The sequence below is a fragment of the Beta vulgaris genome, chromosome 3 (assembly GCF_026745355.1).
Source record: "Beta vulgaris subsp. vulgaris cultivar EL10 chromosome 3, EL10.2, whole genome shotgun sequence".
In the NCBI taxonomy this organism is placed as follows: Eukaryota; Viridiplantae; Streptophyta; class Magnoliopsida; order Caryophyllales; family Amaranthaceae; genus Beta; species Beta vulgaris.
Window position 1 is genome coordinate 6,168,404 of NC_079204.1, and position 20,391 is coordinate 6,188,794.

Genomic DNA, 20,391 nt, shown 5'->3' on the forward strand with positions numbered 1-20,391 from the left:
TCCAATCCGAAAATTCGATTTTTTTTAGAACTCTAGTTTTTCGATGAAATAAATTAAGCACAACAACCTAGTAAATCTAAGGAGGAATTAAGTGTAGTTAGTGTTTTAGGGGAAGGATTGAAGTGCTATATGTATTGTTATGAAGTAGGTTTTTTTATAATAAAAAATCAATTAAGCACTTAAACACAATCCAAATACATAATACAAGGCATATTACTATTCGGTTATATTGGATTTTTGGATCCAATTACCCTCAATCCAATCCGAAAATCCAATTTTTCAAAAATCTCAATCCGAATCCAATCCGAACACAGTTTCAATCCGATCTGAATTACTATTTCAGATTGGATTGGATTTTGGATTTTATCCGAATAACTTTCACCCCTAATACCGATTGAGAAATATAATTTGTTAACACGCTAAGATCCTTAGATGGGAATGCTTCACTGCCACATGAAGAGGGGAAGCAAGATGTAAAGCTTTCCCATCAATTTCAGGTAAAACGAAACACACAAGAATTTTTTACATCGTACTTCATACATTTTGAATCAGTTATAAGTGAGTTTTAGAAAGCAGCTAATTTTACAAGGATACACAGTTACATGAACCAATTCACGAAGAAGTGCATGGCTTCTCTTCTCATTTAGAAACTCCCAAGTATTCTTCCCATTAGCTACCAAGACGCCCATTCTGTCTCAAAGGTGCTGTTGCTTCGTCATGTTCTCCCTGTTGCTGCCGAATCACCTCCTGATTTGGCCCTTCGATTACCGCACTTGTGGAGGGTTTATCACCAGCAGGAACAAGGTTCTTAAACCAAGAAACTTGAAATCGGGGTGAAGTCCTGTTGGGACTTTGGTTATCTGGGGACACTTGTGAGTTGGAGGCAATGCCTGCAAGGAAACGATATGCAACCTTGCTTGCCGTCACAATCTCTGTCTTAGCTTGTTTGAACTGCAATAACATCAGAAATCAGCCAGAAGAACTTGAAACAGAATACTTGCCGAAAGGGTTAAAAGGCAACAAATGGCTACAAGGAATGGAATCAAAACTTCATTCAAGTTAGTGATCACATTTCACTGGGTGTACGATATGTTATAGTTTATATAAAGCAAACAGAAGCTGGAGGATCATCCCTGGAACATAATGTTAAGTCTCAGACTACCAGCTATATCAGACATCATAGGCAATCTGTTGCACTACCTCTAATAACAGTTCAGTGCCTCAAAAGTCAAAACCACTCAAGTCATGCAATCACCAAACTCTCTCTGAAGCTATCTTCCCCTTCAGTCTACACTGCGCTCCCTAATCCAAAACCTTCTGCATAGAAATATCTAGTTTCAACAGACAAGCGACATATACTTAGCAAGGATGTCTTGGCCTAGTGGTTAAGATTGAGGTGACGTTCCGAATCCCCCCTCCCCTTATTTGTACTGCCTTCGTGGCTCATATGGATCAAAAAAAAAAACAAGCGACATATACTTAATACCCCTCTATTTCACAAGGTTATGCAGCACTACAACGTATCTCTACAAAACAACTCACATTCTTGACAGAAGTACCCCCCCCCCCCCCCAAATGCTAGGTCATCGCTCACCCATCACAAGTGTTGATCCTTCTGGCAACTAAGACTCAAGTCTTCCATTGAGTTACTATACTAGGAGACAGGAGTACATCATCATATCCAAATTGCTTCAAAGGGGAATCTCTATTATATAAGGCAACACATGGGGACACCAAAAAATAGAAAAAGGAAAAAAAAGTAAAAAGAAAGAAAGATGATAACTAACTGTTTCATTTGAACGAAAAAAAAGGGGGAAAGAAGAACACTTAAACTCAACATCAGTTTTTTTAGAAAATAAAATGTAAAGATAGTTTTTCTATCCAATTAATTTTATTTTTTCTACTTTATTTGTTATCACGCGTTCGCACGCATTACGTGCATGTAAGACTAGTAGTAATAACACTAGGCCCGTATGGAAACCATATGAAAAGGCAAAATGCCATTATGTAACATCAGCGAGGTTACCGAAGATAGTCTATAAGACAGGGGGAAGAAGAGAACTTACGCGATAAGCAGTGTTTCCTGCTATTTCAGCTGCCGCATCACCAGCATGCGCAAACCGGTTAACCCAACCTGCAAGAAATGGGAGCCATGTATTATTTCACACCACGACAACAGAAGCAACTAGCATCACAGGCTACATAAAAATCATAACGATACATCGAGGTGTCATATACTCATATTTGAGTTAAATAATAATTCTATATGATTTGGGGGGATGCATTGTGATGCCACTTTATGTACAAAGTTCATTTTGATCTTATAAAAATGCATGAACCAAAATTGATCAGTATGGCACCTAATGCAGCAACATACTCTTACATCTCCATAAGCACGCACAAGTACACAAGAGATGAGACAAACAGAATAAGGGTACGGCAAAACTATTGATACGCATGTGCAATACAATAGAAACAAAGTTTATCAATGTCTATATTAGAGGCTAAAGATATGTTTAGAATTGCACAGATATTATGTGATGCATGAAGAAGGTGACAGGCTGAGAGCTGAACACCGCACACCTTCCCAAAGTCACTATGGCATGTAGATCCTTTGCCTCAACATGGCCCACTACCAGTAGAGATGTTCTCTGATACACATGGAAGGTAAAGACTACAAAGACTGATAATCCTAGAAACATACACTTTCTGTAGACGGGTCATGAGAAACCAGAGCAGACATCATAGAAGATCCACAAGACAAGGTAAGTATTACTTTATTAAGACCTAAACTTTGAAAAAAACTTCAGAGTTAAGATACAATCTTTATCTGTTTAGGGTTAAGGACCTAAAACATAACTCTGTTATGAACTTAAAACTTCTGTTGTGTCCACTTTTCTTTTATCTCAACAAAATCTAGCTTCACACCCAAAGATATATTTCATGAAGCATATTTATCTTCTGTCTCCTCCCTTCTCCTTCTTCCCTGACCTGGTCTTCCATCCCCAGATCTCAAAATTGTTCACATCTTGAGTATAAGCCCCATAGTTTTTAGAAATTTCTGCAAAATTTGTTAGAATTTTGGACATTTTATAAAATTGGATAATTATAAGAGAAAAAAGGTCTATACTGCAGCCAAATGAAAATTTATTATGTCAAATCTTAAGAACTAGGGGGTGTTCAGGAAATTGTAAAGGAAACAAGTTTGTTGTTTGTTTGGCCAATTTAATGATTCTCTTTTCCCCTATCCTTAGTCCTTACCCCCAAAGTCCTCTACACCATTCAACACCTACCCCCAAGGTTTCACTTACCTTTTCTTTGAAACAGAAATGATAGTTAGGTCCTTAATCCTAAGCTTTTTTAAAGTTAAGGTTCCATAGTTACTCTAACTCGAAGATCCACTTTAGGCCTCCACAAGAACCAAAACAGGTCCCTTTGACACAGAAATGATATTGAAGGGCTAATAGAAGAAGAAAGAATCATGGTAGCAACAAGGATAAAAGAAAATGGAACAATAATAACCCAAACTTACACCAGCAATCCCCCAAATCACCACCAGTAGAAGCGGAACTCATAAAGGAATAACAAAAAAAAGATATATAAAGTGAAAAGATCACTAAAGCAATTAGCATAAGCATAGATTGCTGCTGAAAGGATACCTGAAACAATGCTACTGTGATGGATGGAATCAGAAACTAGAACTTAGGTACCTCATAATGATATGGCATGTGAGACCAGATTTTGCACCAAAATAGAGATTGATGCAGCATTGTTCTCCTTAAAGAACAAATCTGGTGCTTTCTGACACAGTGCTGTATCACATCATAGTTTAAATTGAACAAGCTCAACAATCCCACAAATAATATAAAACTATACTGTGTACAGACAAGTCAACTCATGCAGCAACAATTATCCATTCCTATTCACCACATAATCAACCGGAAGGGGCCTGAATTTGCACTTGGTCAAAAAAAAAAAACAAGGCCACAAATAGCTATACCTGGAAGTTTTGGAACATCAAGCCTTTCACATAACTCATCACAGAAGTGATTGCAATTTCTTGATAGCAAGTCATAGGAGAATCCAGGCCACTCTCTACTCAATTCCCTCAAAATCTGGTTAACCTTGGAGTTCGAAAGATTTGTTTGTCCAAGAACAATCTTTTCACGGTATGTATACATAGGATTTTTTGTAATAGGGCAGGAAAAGACTCCAGTTCCTTGTTCACAGAACCCAAATGACCATTCATCATCACCATAGACCTGTAATCAAAACAGAAACTTGCTATCAAATTCCAAAGGCCCCTTTCACAAATAGATAATACAAATTCTGCGCAGAACTAATTATTTTTCTCAGTACTAAGAAGAGCATGTCATAATTAATTGCCATCTGCCCTACAATAGTTTATAAAACAATGCAGTGATTACAACAACAGATATGGGCAAAATCAGTAGATACAAAGGTTCTATGCTTGTCCTCTCTGCATGCATGACCAGAAGTTAAATACAGTGGTTATCAAGTAGAAAATCTTCACCTCATAAAGTCAACAAAACGTTGCAATCTTATCCACGCTAATGCCACACACTACATTCTTTGTTAGATGATGATATCAGTTCAAGACAATAAAAGGGAAGGGATAAAATCGATACTACATCAGTTTTCTTTTAATTTGCACGCTTTGTACTTTCCACACCACTTTGGCCATCCTTTATCTATTCTATTTAAAGAAAAACATAGTCATGTGGAATGTTGCTAGTTTCGTCTCAATGGATTTAAGATCTTAATAGTCAGAGTTTTGCATTGACAAGTGAAAATCAAGCTGAATATAGCCACATAGAGCTTGAAACTCCAGGAGAGTTGGGGTCAGCGCTAAACAAACATCAACAGAGTACTGCAGTCTGCGGACACAACTAAGTAGTAAGACAAACTAAGAAGTAACAAGTAGTGAAGCCCCAAACCATGACAACCACGACAGAATAAAGCAAAATCAGTGTTTACCTATTTTGCTAAACCTACAACAAACTGTAATACGAAAAAGGCAAATTCATATATGCCGGTGGTATACTTTTGGGCTAATTGAACAAAACTAGGTACTGTATTGTATTCCAGTCTCATACCGTGAATTAAGAAATGCTGAACAAAATCAAAAATCGATAATTCAATGGGCAGGATTCGAAGTACAAGCTCTCAAAGTACATATACAGGCAGCTGGTGTTCATATAATAAGTTCATTATATTGATCCTCCCTTGGCAAAGTCAACTCTTCGCCGGTCACCACAGTCCCTTAAAAGTACATCATCTAGAGAGAACATTTTGCAGCATAGCATATATCATCTCAAGAATTGAGCTAACATAAACAACCAAATAGCATCCAAAACCATTCATCATACTCAGGCAAAACTATAGACTAACATAAAAAAAAGGCTCGAAGAATGTATGACGAAATCGAGAAATTCAACAAATAGTAACGCACAAAATCAGTAAACTGAAACTAAATAGAAGAATTCACATAATAAGAAACTAAAACCCTAGATCTAACACATAAAAAACTTCGAATTGAAGAAATTAGAGAAGATGATAAAAATAGGAAGATATAGACCTGAACTGCACTGTGAAAAATGCCACCTAAGCCAATACCATCTTTGAAGATCTTGTTGATCTGCATAATAGTGTTGTTCGTCTTATCTGAACCACTGTTTGTCACATCATAAATGTGTAGTACTACATCCATAATCTTCTCTCAAATGATATGGTTTTTATGCAAATTGCAAACCCTAATTATATACAAAACCCTAATTTTTCTCTTTCTCTCTCCTATCTGCTTGCTTTCTCTCTCTAAATCGATAATTCGAGAAACATAAACAATTCCAGAATGCATAAACTGAAATTTGAAAAACAAAGATAAAGGAAAGAGCAGAATTTATTTTCTTCAACTCTTTCTCTCTCTTCGACTGTGTAGCTAATTTGGGGGAAGTGAAGATGGATATTTGTTGAAAATAGTGCAGTTTTCTTAAATTTTGTTCTTCTTCTACCTTCGGTGGATTTCTGGAAAACTGTAAAAAAAAAAGGGAAATTTGAAGAAGTGATAGATACTGCTTCCCAAAATCCGAACTTCCTAAGTATGGGTTTTTTAAAAAGTAAATTGGTGGAGGATTTCTTGGAATTGAATTAAAGCACTCTGCTAGTATGCTTAGATATTTTTGGAGTATTTATTTGGATTTTTATGTCATAAACTATCTTATTGGTTTTTGGACTCAAAAATTATTACTCCCTTCGTCCCATAATATAGTGCTTGTTTCTTTTTTACACGGTCTCCAAGACGTAACTTTGACCTTCATTATCTTCAATTCCGTATTAATAAAAAATATAAAAAGTTGATATTATGAAACTACACATTGAGACGAATTTAACAAAATCCCACATGAATATGTTTTTTTATATATACAAATGAGAATATTCGGTCAAAGATTTTAAAGTTTGACCCACCAAAAATGAAATAGGCACTATATTATGGGACGGAGGGAGTATAAGATACGATCTAATTTTAATGTAAAAATAAACCTAGTAACTAAATGGATTAAACTAGTCATCGAAAGAAATTAACCTATTCATTATCGGGCTAATTCTCTTTTTAATATTGGGCTTATCATTGTTTAATTTTAATGTAAAAGTAAGCGATCTCTTATAAGACAAACTCTTTTGGACTTTGTTGTGGTTGGAACTTGGAAGGTTGTGAAAAATTATGAATATCATTTTTTAAGACATTGACCTAATAGTCAGCACTATATTATGAGATTGAGAGAGTAATTTTTACTTAAACTTATTTGAATTTATCTAAGTTCATTAGACCTTGTTTTGTAAGTGTGTTAAATCTTATTTTTATGAGAAAATTGATTTAATCAGTTCTAACTATAAACGTCCTGATAAAAAAAAGTCTCAATTATGATTTTTTTTATTGTTCAGTCCCAACTTTGAAGTGTATTTTACAATAACAGTCCCAACAAGTAAACTTTGCCAAAAAAAAAATTCTATCTTTTCCTCCTATTTACTCCCTCCTTCCATCATTGCTTCCTCTCCCTGCCACCTCGCGAGATGGGGGGCTACGAGTGGTGGTAGTGGTGGCTGGATGGTGGTGAGTGTAGTAGGGGAATGAGAGGAAGAGAGAGACTGAAGGAGGAGACATGAGAAACATGTAAAAATAAAAATAAAAAAGAAAATAAAGGTTAATTCTTTTAGTATCGATTTAGCAAGTTAACAGTCTACTCGGACCATCAGTATAAAACAATAAAAAGTGTAATTGGGATTTGGAAATGTGTTTGACAGGGTGCCTATAGTTGAAGTGTTGAACTACTTATCTAAACTTAGTAGACCTTATAAAATCTTATTTGAAATAATCTAAATTTATATGAACTTATCATAACTTGTCTTGTTTTTAAGGAACTGAAAATAAATTGAACATCACCAAGCCTATAAAGTGTATATTTTCCCCTTATTTTTCTAATCATATTGTTATTTTTCCTTTGTTTTTTCACTTTCTACTTCCACAACTTTACTTTGATGCACAAAGCTTTTTTATAATTATTTGAATAAATTAAATTCTAAAAAAGGCTATATATGGAAAGTAAGGTGTATTATGAGTAGCTACTTGACAAGCATTGTATGATTAGTACGTTGAAGGTGATTAGCAAAATTACTAAAATCATAGATTAGAAAAAGAGTGGGCCCAAGTCCAACCAAGTCCATCACCAACTATACTTAGGCCACTAATTACTGTCATTGTCTTTTGTCACATGTTATATGATGACTATACACTAAAAAAAAAAAAAAACACTTATACAGTGTATGGCTGGTTATATATGATTGGCTACTACTAAAAAAGAAAAATGGTGGTACCCAACAGGCCAACACAAATCTTTTGTTTAAATTGGGTGAGCATATATCTTTTTCAAACTTGGTTAGCTCATTATCTTTGTAAAGACCCTCCTATCTAATGGCCTCATCATACTTGGATCTAAAATCTAGATATTAAGTTTATTAACCTAAAACTTATAAGTTTTACATGACAACTATTTTTTAATAGCTTTACCATAAAAAGAACAACCTTCGCATAAGAAATCTAAACCTTACTAATACTTGTCTCTTTTGCCAACGAGTAACGATGTAATAAAACTTAATATTATTTTTGATAGAGTATAAATTTATTTTTAGGGCCTCAAACATCAGCTTAAGCTTTTGGTTGAGTTGGTTCTTTCACATGTTATCAAGAGATAGCGTGACAAAAAGGTCACGGGTTCGAATCTCATCACCCCTCCTCCTTGTGATGTGTGCGGCCCAGGCCCACATTTAACAATTTTTTTTCTCTAAAACAAGCACTGTCTTCTACTTTGGCTAAATTATATTTAACGCCAACATATTCCGCAACGACTATTGAGAATAACGTCGATATTCTTGTGTAGCCAAAATTCATCTAATGCAACTAATATATGGACATAATGCGACGACTATTGACAATACGGAAATTTTAATATGGACATAAGGTAACAACTGTTAATGATGATAATAAGAAAGAAGAAATCTTATAGAGATCTCATTAGTGACAAAAAAAAATTCCATTAAGATTACAAAACTATAGTATACACCTCCAAAAAAAAAAACTTTCTACTACACTTAAAAACCCTTGGGACTACTTACAATATCAAACATAACCAGTACACAACGTAAGCGATAAACCAAAATACGTTCATGTCAATTGTACAATACTAATAACATTAGTACAATACTTGTAATTTTTAGCCACCACTATCACCTTGTAGTCAAAGTAGGCCCCTTATTTGCAATTCATTGCCCAATTGTATCTATTCACATCAAATTTTACGAAAATGATAGGTGGATAAAATACATGCTTAGATGGGGCTAGGTGGAACTAGTTAGTGACGACAATGATGGTTGGGATCGGAGAAGATGGCTAACAAGTGGTCGGGATAGTAGTAGGTAGTATAATTTTTGAAACGCACCACACAATAAAAATGTTAATTACATAATATTATGAAAAATTCGAAAACTATCGAGGGCAAAATCTACATGTACATTATGAAACGCGTATAACACCTCGAATTCATTATTGGTACAACGCTTCTATCAGGAAAGATGTGATAGTTACAATTAAAATGAACTTGACAGATGAGTAGCCATTGAGAAAAAGTTCAAGAAGCCAACGTAAAATGTTGCCTCATAACTCTAGGACTTCATTATGAAAATCAGTTGTTGCTTCGTTTCTGTCAATTATGAATTTATGACATCAAAAAAACATCAATAGCATAGCCTGAGTTTTGGTGAAAGAGAGATAAAAGCATGTAAGAAATGCTTCTCCTACATGAATGCCGATCAGAATAATTGTTCGAAAAAAATAACACTTAGGTTATGTTCAGTTCACCTTATTTTTGCTTATTTAAGATCTAATCAGATCAGATCAGAAAAAATAAGTTCATATCAGACCAGTTCAGTTCAGATCATGCTTATATTTAACAATTATTATATCTTTCATTACATATTAGTAAAAATTATAATAATTGAATATTAATAAAGTACTCATTGAGACGAATCAAACAAGACCCACATGATTATATTTTTTCTTATATATTGAGAAAAATCTAAAAGATAAGATCTTGTAATCAGACCAGTTCAGATCAGATCAGATCAGAAAAAATAAATTCAGATCAGATCAGATAAGTTCAGATCAGAAAATTTCAGGTGAACTAAACATAGCCTTAGTAAATGTAGATTAGAGCCAATACAAAGAACATAAAAAAAGTATTGTTGTCTTAAAAAAAATAAAAAGAGAAAATCTCCACGTCGTCTTCTTCTATCAAAGCAACGCAAACTTGGTATCTAACACCTTTATATTGGTAGCAAATGATCTTTTTATTGGTATCGTTGTGAGTACTAATTGGAAGATATATTGATTAAACCTATTTGACATATAAACGTTTATCACGTCTCCAAAATATTCTATACTATTTTTGTTTCTATATAAATGCAACAATGTCATTTTGTTATATGTAAACTATTGACCATTAACATATTTAATTAGGTATCAATAAAAATTACAGTAAAAGTTTGTGAATTTTAACCACCAAATTAAAAGGCAAGCATCACACTTAGTTGAAAATAGTGGAAGCAACATTTTTAAATCAGCATCATAAATTAACTTTGACACACTCTATAAGAAAATTCTAATGTGGACTATGTGGTAGATGGTAAAGCAACTCTGATCTGAAGTATGTGGTTTTCCTCTTAAATTTCCATTATCACCCTTGGCCTCTTATAATACGATATCGAGTGAGAATGAAAATTTATGAAGAGAAACACATGATTAACATAAATTGTATTAGCATAGACTTTGACATGAGGCCTTACGATATTACACACGAACTCATTACCAGTTTTGACTATCAGAAGAGACGCGAAGTGTAATTGCATTTGCAGCCTTATCTTCGATGACCGAATGTAAGACCTGAGTTTGGATGAGGCTGCATCACCTACAACCTGTTACAGAAAACCTGTCAAGAGCTCCCGAACTGAATGCAGTACAAAATCTTGATCATAATAATCACCTTAGAGAAGCAAACTAATAGTAGGGGAGAATTATATTACAGTGTATGTCCAATAAAGCGCACGGGAGAATAAAACAGATGGTAATTAACTGATCTTAGTACCAAGGTCAGTCAGTCTATACTTGATTAAGCATAATCCTTGCTGATGTACTAAAGTCTCAAACCAAGGGTTTCCATGCTCCTCCCTTCCGGAGCTTATTACAATCAAGCAGATTATACTTGCAACATCCCACCAGCGAAGGACTTCCGCTGAAGTCGAACCATTTTCAAACAAGTGTCAAAAACTTATAAATGAATTCCGCCAACTTACTCTGCATGGGGAAGATCAACTGAAGAGTACAAGTACTCCAGTCACCATTTTCCCCTTTACATAATCAACTCACTAAAGGGGGACAAAGACTCAACAGAAGGAAACGCAAGTTCAGATATCAGTATCACATTCCCAAGCAGTGGCGTATCTAGGAATTTACTCATGGGGGTACGAATACGCAAGTAGTTAGACTCGTTAATTTTTTTTTTCAAAATAAAGCTTTATTAACATTTTTTTCTCCCTAAGTTTAAGTAAGAACTTAGATATAATTGCTAACTATTTAAGTGTTCAATGTTTCAATTTAAATAACCAGATCTTTAAAATAAGTTGTTCAATTTAAAAACAGTAGTTTAAGTATATAAATGAGGAAATTTTGAAGGAAAAAGAATAGAGACAAAATTATTATTTCGGAGCTTTTATTTTTGTGGGCTTATGAATTTGTAGTTGCAGAGTAAACTTAAAGGGTAAGTAATTAAAAGCATAAAAAGAACTTTGTGAATGGATCTTTCTTTTCCCTTTTGCTACCAACAAGACAAACCTCAACTTATTGATTTGTTTTCATTATTTTCCATAAATAATGGGGGTACAGCTGTACCCCTTGTACCCCCTCTAGATCCGCCCATGTTCCCAAGTCCCAACCCAGCCGCCATCACCGCAGTAGAGGGACTACCACTGATTGAGCCAGCTTAAGAATTTCACAATGCTCAATTGCAAGCAGTAGATACAGGAGTTACTTGGTGATGAACAACCACATGTATAATTGTTTTGCTCAACAGAACAGGAGAAAATGCTCCACTTGCCTACAGAGCAAGTGGCGCGACAGATCAAGTTCAGATACAGATAGCGGAATTTTTCTGTTATCACAGAAGATATTAAATGGGTTTTGCCTCGCAGCTAATCATGTTGACGAAAAGTCCTTCGAATATGGTTTTTGAGTAAGACGATTCTAGCAACATATATAGGTAGAACCTAACTGAATTAGTAGCAAGTATGCCAGATAATGGAATCACAAATCCAAAACACATACAAGTATCAACAATGAGTATGAAATTGTAGATCATTACCGATAATATACAGTGCTGAAGTAAAATTAACTAGCCTGCATTTGCTGGACCACAATGTATGCTATCTGCCTTCATTGGTCACCAACTGAGAGAAAAGCTCACTTGTTGAGTTGCCTAAGTTCTCATCACTTGTATCTCTAACAGGAATAATATTGCTAGGAGCATGAGGAACAACTCTAGTAACCGAAATCTCTGTAGTAAATGTGTCACTTGAGTCATCTGTTTCTGTTGTAGTCTGACCCTCTTGAAGTTGCAATGCATACTCCAAGTTCCACAGAACATCTCCCATAGTTGGTCTATCAACACCATATTCAGCTAAACACTTTTGTGCTGTATCTCCAAATTTCTTTAAAGAGCTTGGTTTTATTTGACCTTGGAGACGGGGGTCAACAATTTGCTCTAGAAGGCCGTTCTTTTGAAATTCTAAGGCCCATTCTGCTAAATTTACCTGTTCTCGTGTAAGCAAAGGATCCACTGCAGGTCTAGCACAAAGAACTTCAAGCAACACAACTCCAAATGAATAAACGTCGGATTTGTCCGTGAGCTGCTGTCTTCTAAAATATTCTGGGTCTAGATAACCAAAACTACCTTTTACACCAGTGCTTACATGGGTCTGATCAAGATGTGGGCCAGATCTTGAAAGCCCAAAATCAGCTACTTTCGCGACACAACTTTCATCAAGTAGAATGTTGGTAGATTTGACATCTCGATGGATAATTCCCTGAGCAAAACCTGTATGAAGGTAGTGAAGACCTCTAGCAGCACCAATGCAAATATCAAGCCTCTGCTTCCAAGATAATGGTGGCGAACTACCTCCATAAAGATGCTTCTTCAGTGGCCCTTTCTCCACATACTCATATGCTAGGATCATCTCTGACTGCTCCTCACAATAGCCAACCATTGAAACAAGATGGCGATGTCGGATTTTTGATAAAACAGATATTTCAGTTTGAAACTCGGGAAGACCCTGCCTAGACCCTGGCATGCCTCGTTTTACAGCAACTTTGGTACCATCTCTAAGAACCCCTTTGTACACCATTCCAAATCCGCCAGTACCAACTATCAAAGTTCTGTCAAAATTATTTGTTGCGAATTGTATTTCCTCAAAAGAGATCCTCAATACGTTCCTGTGTGGAGAGGCACTACCAGTACCTTCTGTAACTCTACTAAACATGCTTCCTCCGGTTGCACGTAATGTAGTCCAACCTACACTTTCTGATGCAGGTTTTTGTTTCTTCCTGCATTTCAGTGCAAACAAACCAGCAAGCACCAAAATGCTCAAAAGAGCAACACCTCCAAGGACAGAACCCAAAATGATCCCCATGCCCTTTTTTCTGTGTCCTGATCTACTAACCTCGCTGTTCGCTATCTTCATGATCTCAACCCCGTTCAAAATTGCATTCTTCTTAAAAGAAGTACTCAACGAAGATGGACCAACACTAACTTGAATAGGTCCTGAATGCTCCATTCCCACAACGAAATCGATATAGTAAGGAGTTGCAAGCGAATGGAATGTAACGGCAGACAAGTCAAGGTCTTTATAAGCCATTAATCCATTTATAAACACATTGAAATAGAGCTGATTAAGCCCAATACTAATAATATCACAAAAATGCAGCCTCACTAGATACTTAACATGATCAATTACAGGAAAATTCCAGGTCATGTTAAAATCACTATACGTCGACATGTTGTCCTTATTCATCTCCTGTGCAGTCATATACACATTATCAGGAGCAATCTCCCTAGTAGCACCACCAGATTTGTAATTAGGACCATGATTCATACTCACTCGTTTCGCAGCTGACTGTAAAACCAGATAATCATCATCTGGTATCCAAGTCCTCCAAAGGGTGTCATTAAATGGGGTTAATTTCAAACCACCAACATTAATCCTATAAACAGACTCCAAAATTTGAAGTGACAAATTTTTATACTCCTTAAGACCAGAATTATCAAGAGACATTACTCCAAAATCAAGAATTAAGTTATCAGGAGCTGAAATAACTTCAATTGCATTAACAAAACCAAAACTCATTTTGGCAGCATCAGGAGTAAACAAAATTTCAAGTTCATCAGAATCCACTCTTATTATGAACTCTCTCAAAGATAACTTAGAAGCACTAAAACCATGAAAAAGTGAATACCCATTAACAGAAACACTAAATATTGCAGAACTAAGATTATAATTCTGAGAATTAAAAGGCAAAAAATGGAGACGTACCAAATGAATACCCCTCTTTTTGATGCTCAATTCATAAGTAGTGGGCCCACCTAAGAACAACCTAGCTGAGTTGTAAATTGGGATTGAATTTGGAGATGGGTTTGGGTTGGAGAGAGAAATTTGTGATGATTTAGCTGGAAATTTAAGTGATAGAAATCTGGGTTTTGTTAAATCCCCAACAAAAATACGATTTTCAATTGTTTTGTTTATGTTTGAACCACAATTTATGAGGTAATTATCAGGTGGGTTAAATGAAGCAGCACAAAAAAAGCTCAAAGAACAGAAAATTAGCAGAGAAAAGAGAAAATTAATCATCTGGGAATCCATTTTTTGCCTGTTTTTTACAAAAAAATTGTATCTTTATCTTTAATTATACGATTTCATCAAACCAAATTTAGTAGTAATCTAGTATACTACTACTGTTTGAGTGAAAGTGATTGCAGAAGAAGAAAGCAAGCGAGTGAGAATTTCTAATTTTATTTGACGACAAAAAAGGAGAAGTTGGACCGTTGATGTTCATATCACATGGATGATTTATCGTGGACATCCATTAATGAAATATATTTTGTGCTACCAATTTGGAAGACGCGTGTTTTATGGCGGGGCCTAGAAAACCACTTTGTCAATTTTCGTATTCTCATTTCCAATTGACTTTTATAGTGTAGAGTTGTAGACTGTTGAGTGTTGAGTATAATGTAACCATTATCACACTTGAGCTTGGGTCCTTGACCTACCTTCCCACCTTAAAATTTGGGATTCAATTTTTAGTGAGGGCACTTTAAAATAAGGATTTTTTACCTTTTTTTTTATAAGGAAAATTTAGATAGACCCCCTTAATCCGGGGGCCAACCTAGAATATCCTTACGGATGATAAGAGAAAAATCTACGTCATAAGGAGGAAAAGAATAAACAAGCGTCGACCAATGATGTCCTTTGCTTGCCATGAAGTCCGCCGCACGATTTGCCTCTCTGAAAATGTGGATCACTTGAAAAGAAGAAAATTGATCTAATTCCCGAGCTGCATCAGAGATAATATTTGCAATTTCCCATGGAATACGCCAAGAATTCCTAAGAGAATTGATAACTGCAAGGTTATCACCTTCAATAATGACCTTATTAAAGCCTTGGGCTAAAGCAGCCTGAATTCCTTCTATAAGACCCCAAGCCTTGGCTTCTAAAATAGAACGAGAGCTACCAAGAGCCTTTGCACCTGCTAATTTGACATCCCCGCTTTCATCACGAATAATGAAGTCACACGAAGCTTTACCACACTCCAGTTTTTTGAGCCATCAAAGTTTAGCTTGTGGAATCCCGGAGGTGGGAAAGACCAAACAATAGCATCACCTTGACGGAGCCGCTTGGAAGAAGGGGGACAGACCTAGACGAACTTGGCAAAAACTGAGGGATACAAGAATTTGCCTTCACCCAATTTTGAGCGAAGTTATTGATGACAACAACGGCGGAAGAGGTCGAGGAAGCAACATCTCGAAAAACAACTTGGTTGCGAAAATACCAGATAAACCACCATCCACTAGAAAAAAGATTAAACTCACCAGAGGGAAGAGAGGCATAGAAGTGATTAAGAATCTTACTAAAAGGCTGATCAAGAAGTTGAGTCAGAGGTGGAAATGCAGGCCACTCAAACTCCTAGTGCAAAGTCGCAAATGTGTCCACTGCAAATGGACAAGTAAAACATAAATGATTAATAGTTTCCGAATGAAAATTGCAAAAAGGACATTCCTGCGGAAGAAAGATATGACTACGCTCCAGACGGGCTTTAGAGGGGAGGCCATCATTACACGCTTTCCAAAGGAAATTCTTGATTTTAGGAGGGATCGAAAGCTTCCAAATCCAAGCGTAATCCACTATAGCTATATCGTTACTAAATAAACCTTGAGCTAACAGGGTACCAGACTTCACGGAGAAATCCCCATCCGTCGTAAGCCCCCAAATAAGAGAGTCTCGTTGGTGATGGAGAGGAATGATTTGCCTTTTCGATTCTCTATATCATTTTCTCACTTTTAAAATGTCTGCTCGTTAATTCAAGCATTTCATCTTACCATCCTGTATAAAATGTACACACATCCACACTATATTCAAATTTTGATACCACTAATTACATAAAAACTCTAAGATGGTGATAATAACTAGTAAACACGATTGTGAAAATTTAAGTACTAATTTAGAATAAATTTAGTAATTAAAGATTTTGATTAAAAAACTTGATTAGATTATCTTGGTTAGAGTAAGTAAGGGTCAATCATATGCAATTTAATTTCAGTGCTTATCCAAAAAAAAATCATAAAGTATAATAAGTTCACAAGCAAAAATAAGTTGAATAGAAACATACCATAAATAATGTAACAACTAACACGTATGGTATTTTAAAGGAAAAAGATAAAAAAATTAATTATATTATACTCGAGTTCATTCACCATACACTTGGACGTACTTATAGTATAGTACACTATCTCACATTCGTATACATCATGTGATCATGTTGTGCAAATTATACTATAAAATGTAGGAGAGAAGAATAATTAAAGTTGGCGTAGTTAGTTAGAGGTCTTCCTTCCACCCGAACTCCCTTATGACAGGGGGCTTCGATTCTTTTCCTTATACTAAGGGACTATTTGGTTAGTGATAAGATATAATGGCAACTATAATGTAATTTAGTCCTTAGGGTAAATTTGTAAGAAAATTATAATATCAATACCTATGGTAATGAAGAGTTTCATCACAAAATATGATTTCCCTTTATATGTTTACATTATCATTCAATACCACTTTCTCAAGTGGTAATGGATGGTAATAAAATTTCAGGAAGAAATGACATTGCATTTTCCTTACATATTTATATTAAAATGAATTATCAATTTACCACCATTTATGGTCAATTACCAAACGAGCCGTAAGGTTATGGTGTAAATTGTTATTTTATTTAAAATGGAAATATTATTGATGTTGCCAAAATTTTAGAAAAAAAAAATAGCATAGGTACATGAAGGGAAATCTATACTAATATATTAAAAGGCGTTCCTAAAAATAAAGAATTGTTGACATGAAGATTCGAACCCACAACCTCAAGTATGAAATAAAAAGATCCAACCATTACTCCAACATACCATTATTGTTTTTTCAATCAAAATTAATAATGATATATGAATGGAAAACTTTTGAAATCTATATAATGAATGAGATAACTTTTTCAAATGAAAATGAGATGACTTATTTAACTACTACTAAGGCTATGTTTAGTTCACCTGAAATTTTCTGATCTGAACTTATCTGATCTGATCTGAACTTATTTTTTCTGATCTGATCTGATCTGATCTGATTACAAGATCTTATCTTTTAAATATTTCTCAATATATAAGAAAAAATATAGTCATGTGGGGTCTTGTTTGATTCGTCTCAATGAGTACTTTATTAATATTCAATTATTATAATTTTTACTAATATGTAATGAAAGATATAATGATTTTTAAATATAAGCATAATCTGATTTGAACTTATTTTTTCTGATCTGATCTGATCTGATTAGATCTGAAATAAGCAAAAATAAGGTGAACTGAACATAGCCTAAATTGTAGCATAGAGAAAACCCAGAGCATCGCCCGGGCCCATATACTAGTATTATTTTAATAAGTAACCCAAGTCTGGATAAGAAACTGAGAAATAAATAGAACAAGCATGAATTAAAATATAGAAAATTTATTTAGAGACGAAAGTACTTTTTTTTTTTTTTTTTTTACCAATTTGACTACTTATTTCGTTGGACAACTTATTACCCAAATGGGAGATTTTGCTAAATACCCACACATGATTGGCGTAGGGTTAAGGGCCTGTTCTCCCCAACTTATTTTCAATTCAGTTCAGTTCAATTCAGTTCAGTTCAGTTCAGATCAGTTCAGTTCAGACCAGTTCAGTTCAATTCAGATCAGTTCAGTTCAGACCAGTTCAGTTCAGTTCAGCTCTTGACAATACTTTTACTCTCACATATCACTATTCATTTCAGTTCAGTTCAATTCAGTTCAGTTCAATTCAGTTCAGTTCAGATCAGTTCATTTCAGATCAGTTCAGTTCAATTCAGATCAGTTCAGTTCAGATCAGTTCAATTCAGCTGTTTTATGTCGAAGAGAACAGGCCCTAAATCTCCGTCAGTTGAAAGCAACGATCAGCCTGCACAGCTAATTATTCCACCAGTAAGCTGATAAGCCAGCATCATAGAACTTGCATATTACGAAAATTATGTGGGATACTAATAGTTGGAGTTACCACTTCCAACCTTATAGTTGGGAGTCCGACTCTCATCAACCCCATATTTTGGGGTGTTTGTGTGGATTTATGTTTCTGGGTATAAATTCTCACTTTCCAGTCTCTAGAAGTTTTCTTATGGATTGAGATCCCCTTCCTACTCTCTAACTCATGAGGACTGAGCCTGTTTAGGCCAGTAAATCACCGAATAAAAAAAAAATAGAACTTACATATTACAATAAGCTTTTGCCGACTTTTTGGAACGATAATTGTAACAACCAAATCTTAGTTGGAATGCACTTAATGTTATCAACTCCTAACAATTGGAATCTGTTGAAAATTTAGAAAAGTAGAAACGTTTAGTTAATTCTTTTGTGTTTAAACAAGAAAAAAAGCTAAGTATATCAAAGGCACTTTCAATTTGCCTTTTATCATAGGCACTTTATGCCATCAGAGGAAATATACAAATATTGCCCTACTATAAAAATGCAAGAAGTGGTTTTGTGACAGAAATATAACTATTATTATTCAAAAAAGCATCTAATACCTTCCCTCTTTCCAAATATTATTCTTCTCAATAACAAATTATAAAGTACATAAATTAGATTATACTTGTATTTTTTTATCCATATGAGCCATGAAGGCGGTACAAAAAAGGGGAAGGGAGATTTGAACTTGTGATCTATCATTCACAACACCTCAATCTTAACCACTAGATCGAGACATCATTGGTAGATTATGCTTGTATTTGTATTAGTTAACTAAACAATTAGGACCTAAAGAGTTTTAAAAAATATATATAATAAGGGATTTAAGTTTGAAAAACATTATCGTTTTTCTTGACAACCTCTGAATTTGCAAATTAGAAATGATGCTCCATACCTCTTCTAAGCTCTCTCACCTCCTTTTATCAGGAGGGGGTGTAATGAAAAATTTCACCGATTCTTCTATCTTTTTAAAATAAATTGCGACGCTTTCATTTAAAGAATTTATAGAGGAAGTTCAAAGAAATGAACATTACAAGCAAAATTACAATTAATACAACAATGATAACATATTAAAACAATCAGCCCAAAAAAAGAGGTGAGGCATGAGGAGATGGAGGGTATTAAGTCCAAGCAATGAACTTTTATCTCCTATGAAGTCCTTGTGTTTGCTAATGAATCCACAACAAAGTTGGAGCTTCTCACTTCATGAACAATTATAATGTTGAGCCACATTTTTAATGCATTTAAGATGAATTTTAAGTTACAACGACCACCACTATCGTTGTTACACCACTCAATTGCATTATGCCGAATCCTATTCCAGGTAATATGATGGCTTTTTTTCGAATGCAATGGGTATTTTAGTGGCTATGGTGTATGTCTTGCCAAAATGAGAAAACCATGTAAAGAAGTAAAAGTAATTTGAGGTTTTTAATGACAAAAAACGTATGATAATTAAATTTTAGACCCTAACTATAAGAAAACTCATACAGTATCTTATTTTTTTAAAAAGATGAAGGGGGTCACTTGAAGTGGGATAAAGGAATTCCTCAAATGAGTCTGATGTAATAGGTGGGAAGTGATGTCCGCTATTACACCACCTCATCCTCAATCATATTTATATTATTGTCGATTTTAGTTTGTAGCCCATATTGTTATACTTCGAGTTTTTACAACGTAATAATTTATGCTGCTAGCCTAAGTATTATTATGATACACACTCATTAGCATTAAAGCGTCACTACCTTGAGTTTCTAATAAACTTAATAATTCATATTATTAGCCTAGATAGTAATTTTGGAATATCATTATTGTTATTTTCACTTACTTTTTATATAAATTTATAATCTTATAGAGTTATAGTTAAATGTGTTAATATTCATTAATATTATCTTCATGACTACCAACTTACTTTCCTAAATTAAATGTCCATATA

The 20,391-nt window shown here is 34.7% G+C and overlaps 2 protein-coding genes across 2 annotated transcripts; both read right to left on the minus strand.

The window, feature by feature from the left end:
• Nucleotides 1-457: 457 nt before the first annotated feature.
• LOC104888380 (deSI-like protein At4g17486) lies at nt 458-6,186 on the minus strand. Its single transcript, XM_010673333.3, has 4 exons — nt 5,600-6,186; nt 4,001-4,262; nt 2,067-2,134; nt 458-951 (listed from the first exon to the last, which is right to left on the minus strand). Exons 1-4 carry the CDS (start codon nt 5,729-5,731, stop codon nt 670-672), a joined length of 744 nt encoding a protein of 247 aa, XP_010671635.1. The 5' UTR covers nt 5,732-6,186; the 3' UTR covers nt 458-669.
• Nucleotides 6,187-10,369: 4,183 nt separating this feature from the next.
• LOC104888381 (probable receptor-like protein kinase At5g24010) lies at nt 10,370-14,734 on the minus strand. The gene is made up of 2 exons (XM_010673334.4): nt 11,988-14,734; nt 10,370-10,545 (listed from the first exon to the last, which is right to left on the minus strand). The coding sequence occupies exon 1, from the start codon at nt 14,536-14,538 to the stop codon at nt 12,049-12,051; it is 2,490 nt and encodes an 829-aa protein (XP_010671636.2). The 5' UTR covers nt 14,539-14,734; the 3' UTR covers nt 10,370-10,545; nt 11,988-12,048.
• Between the last annotated feature and the right edge of the window lie 5,657 nt (nt 14,735-20,391).

What these genes read in the sequence shown, in the direction of transcription:
- LOC104888381 (XM_010673334.4), bottom strand. Translation starts at nt 14,538, where the DNA reads ATGGATTCCCAGATGATTAATTTTCTCTTTTCTCTGCTAATTTTCTGT.
- LOC104888380 (XM_010673333.3), bottom strand. Translation starts at nt 5,731, where the DNA reads ATGGATGTAGTACTACACATTTATGATGTGACAAACAGTGGTTCAGAT. An exon ending in TGATGTTCCAAAACTTCCAG is followed by an intron (nt 2,135 to 4,000) that starts GTATAGCTATTT and finishes CATTTCTTGCAG; the next exon opens with GTTGGGTTAACCGGTTTGCG. An exon ending in CAGGAAACACTGCTTATCGC is followed by an intron (nt 952 to 2,066) that starts GTAAGTTCTCTT and finishes ATGTTATTGCAG; the next exon opens with TTCAAACAAGCTAAGACAGA.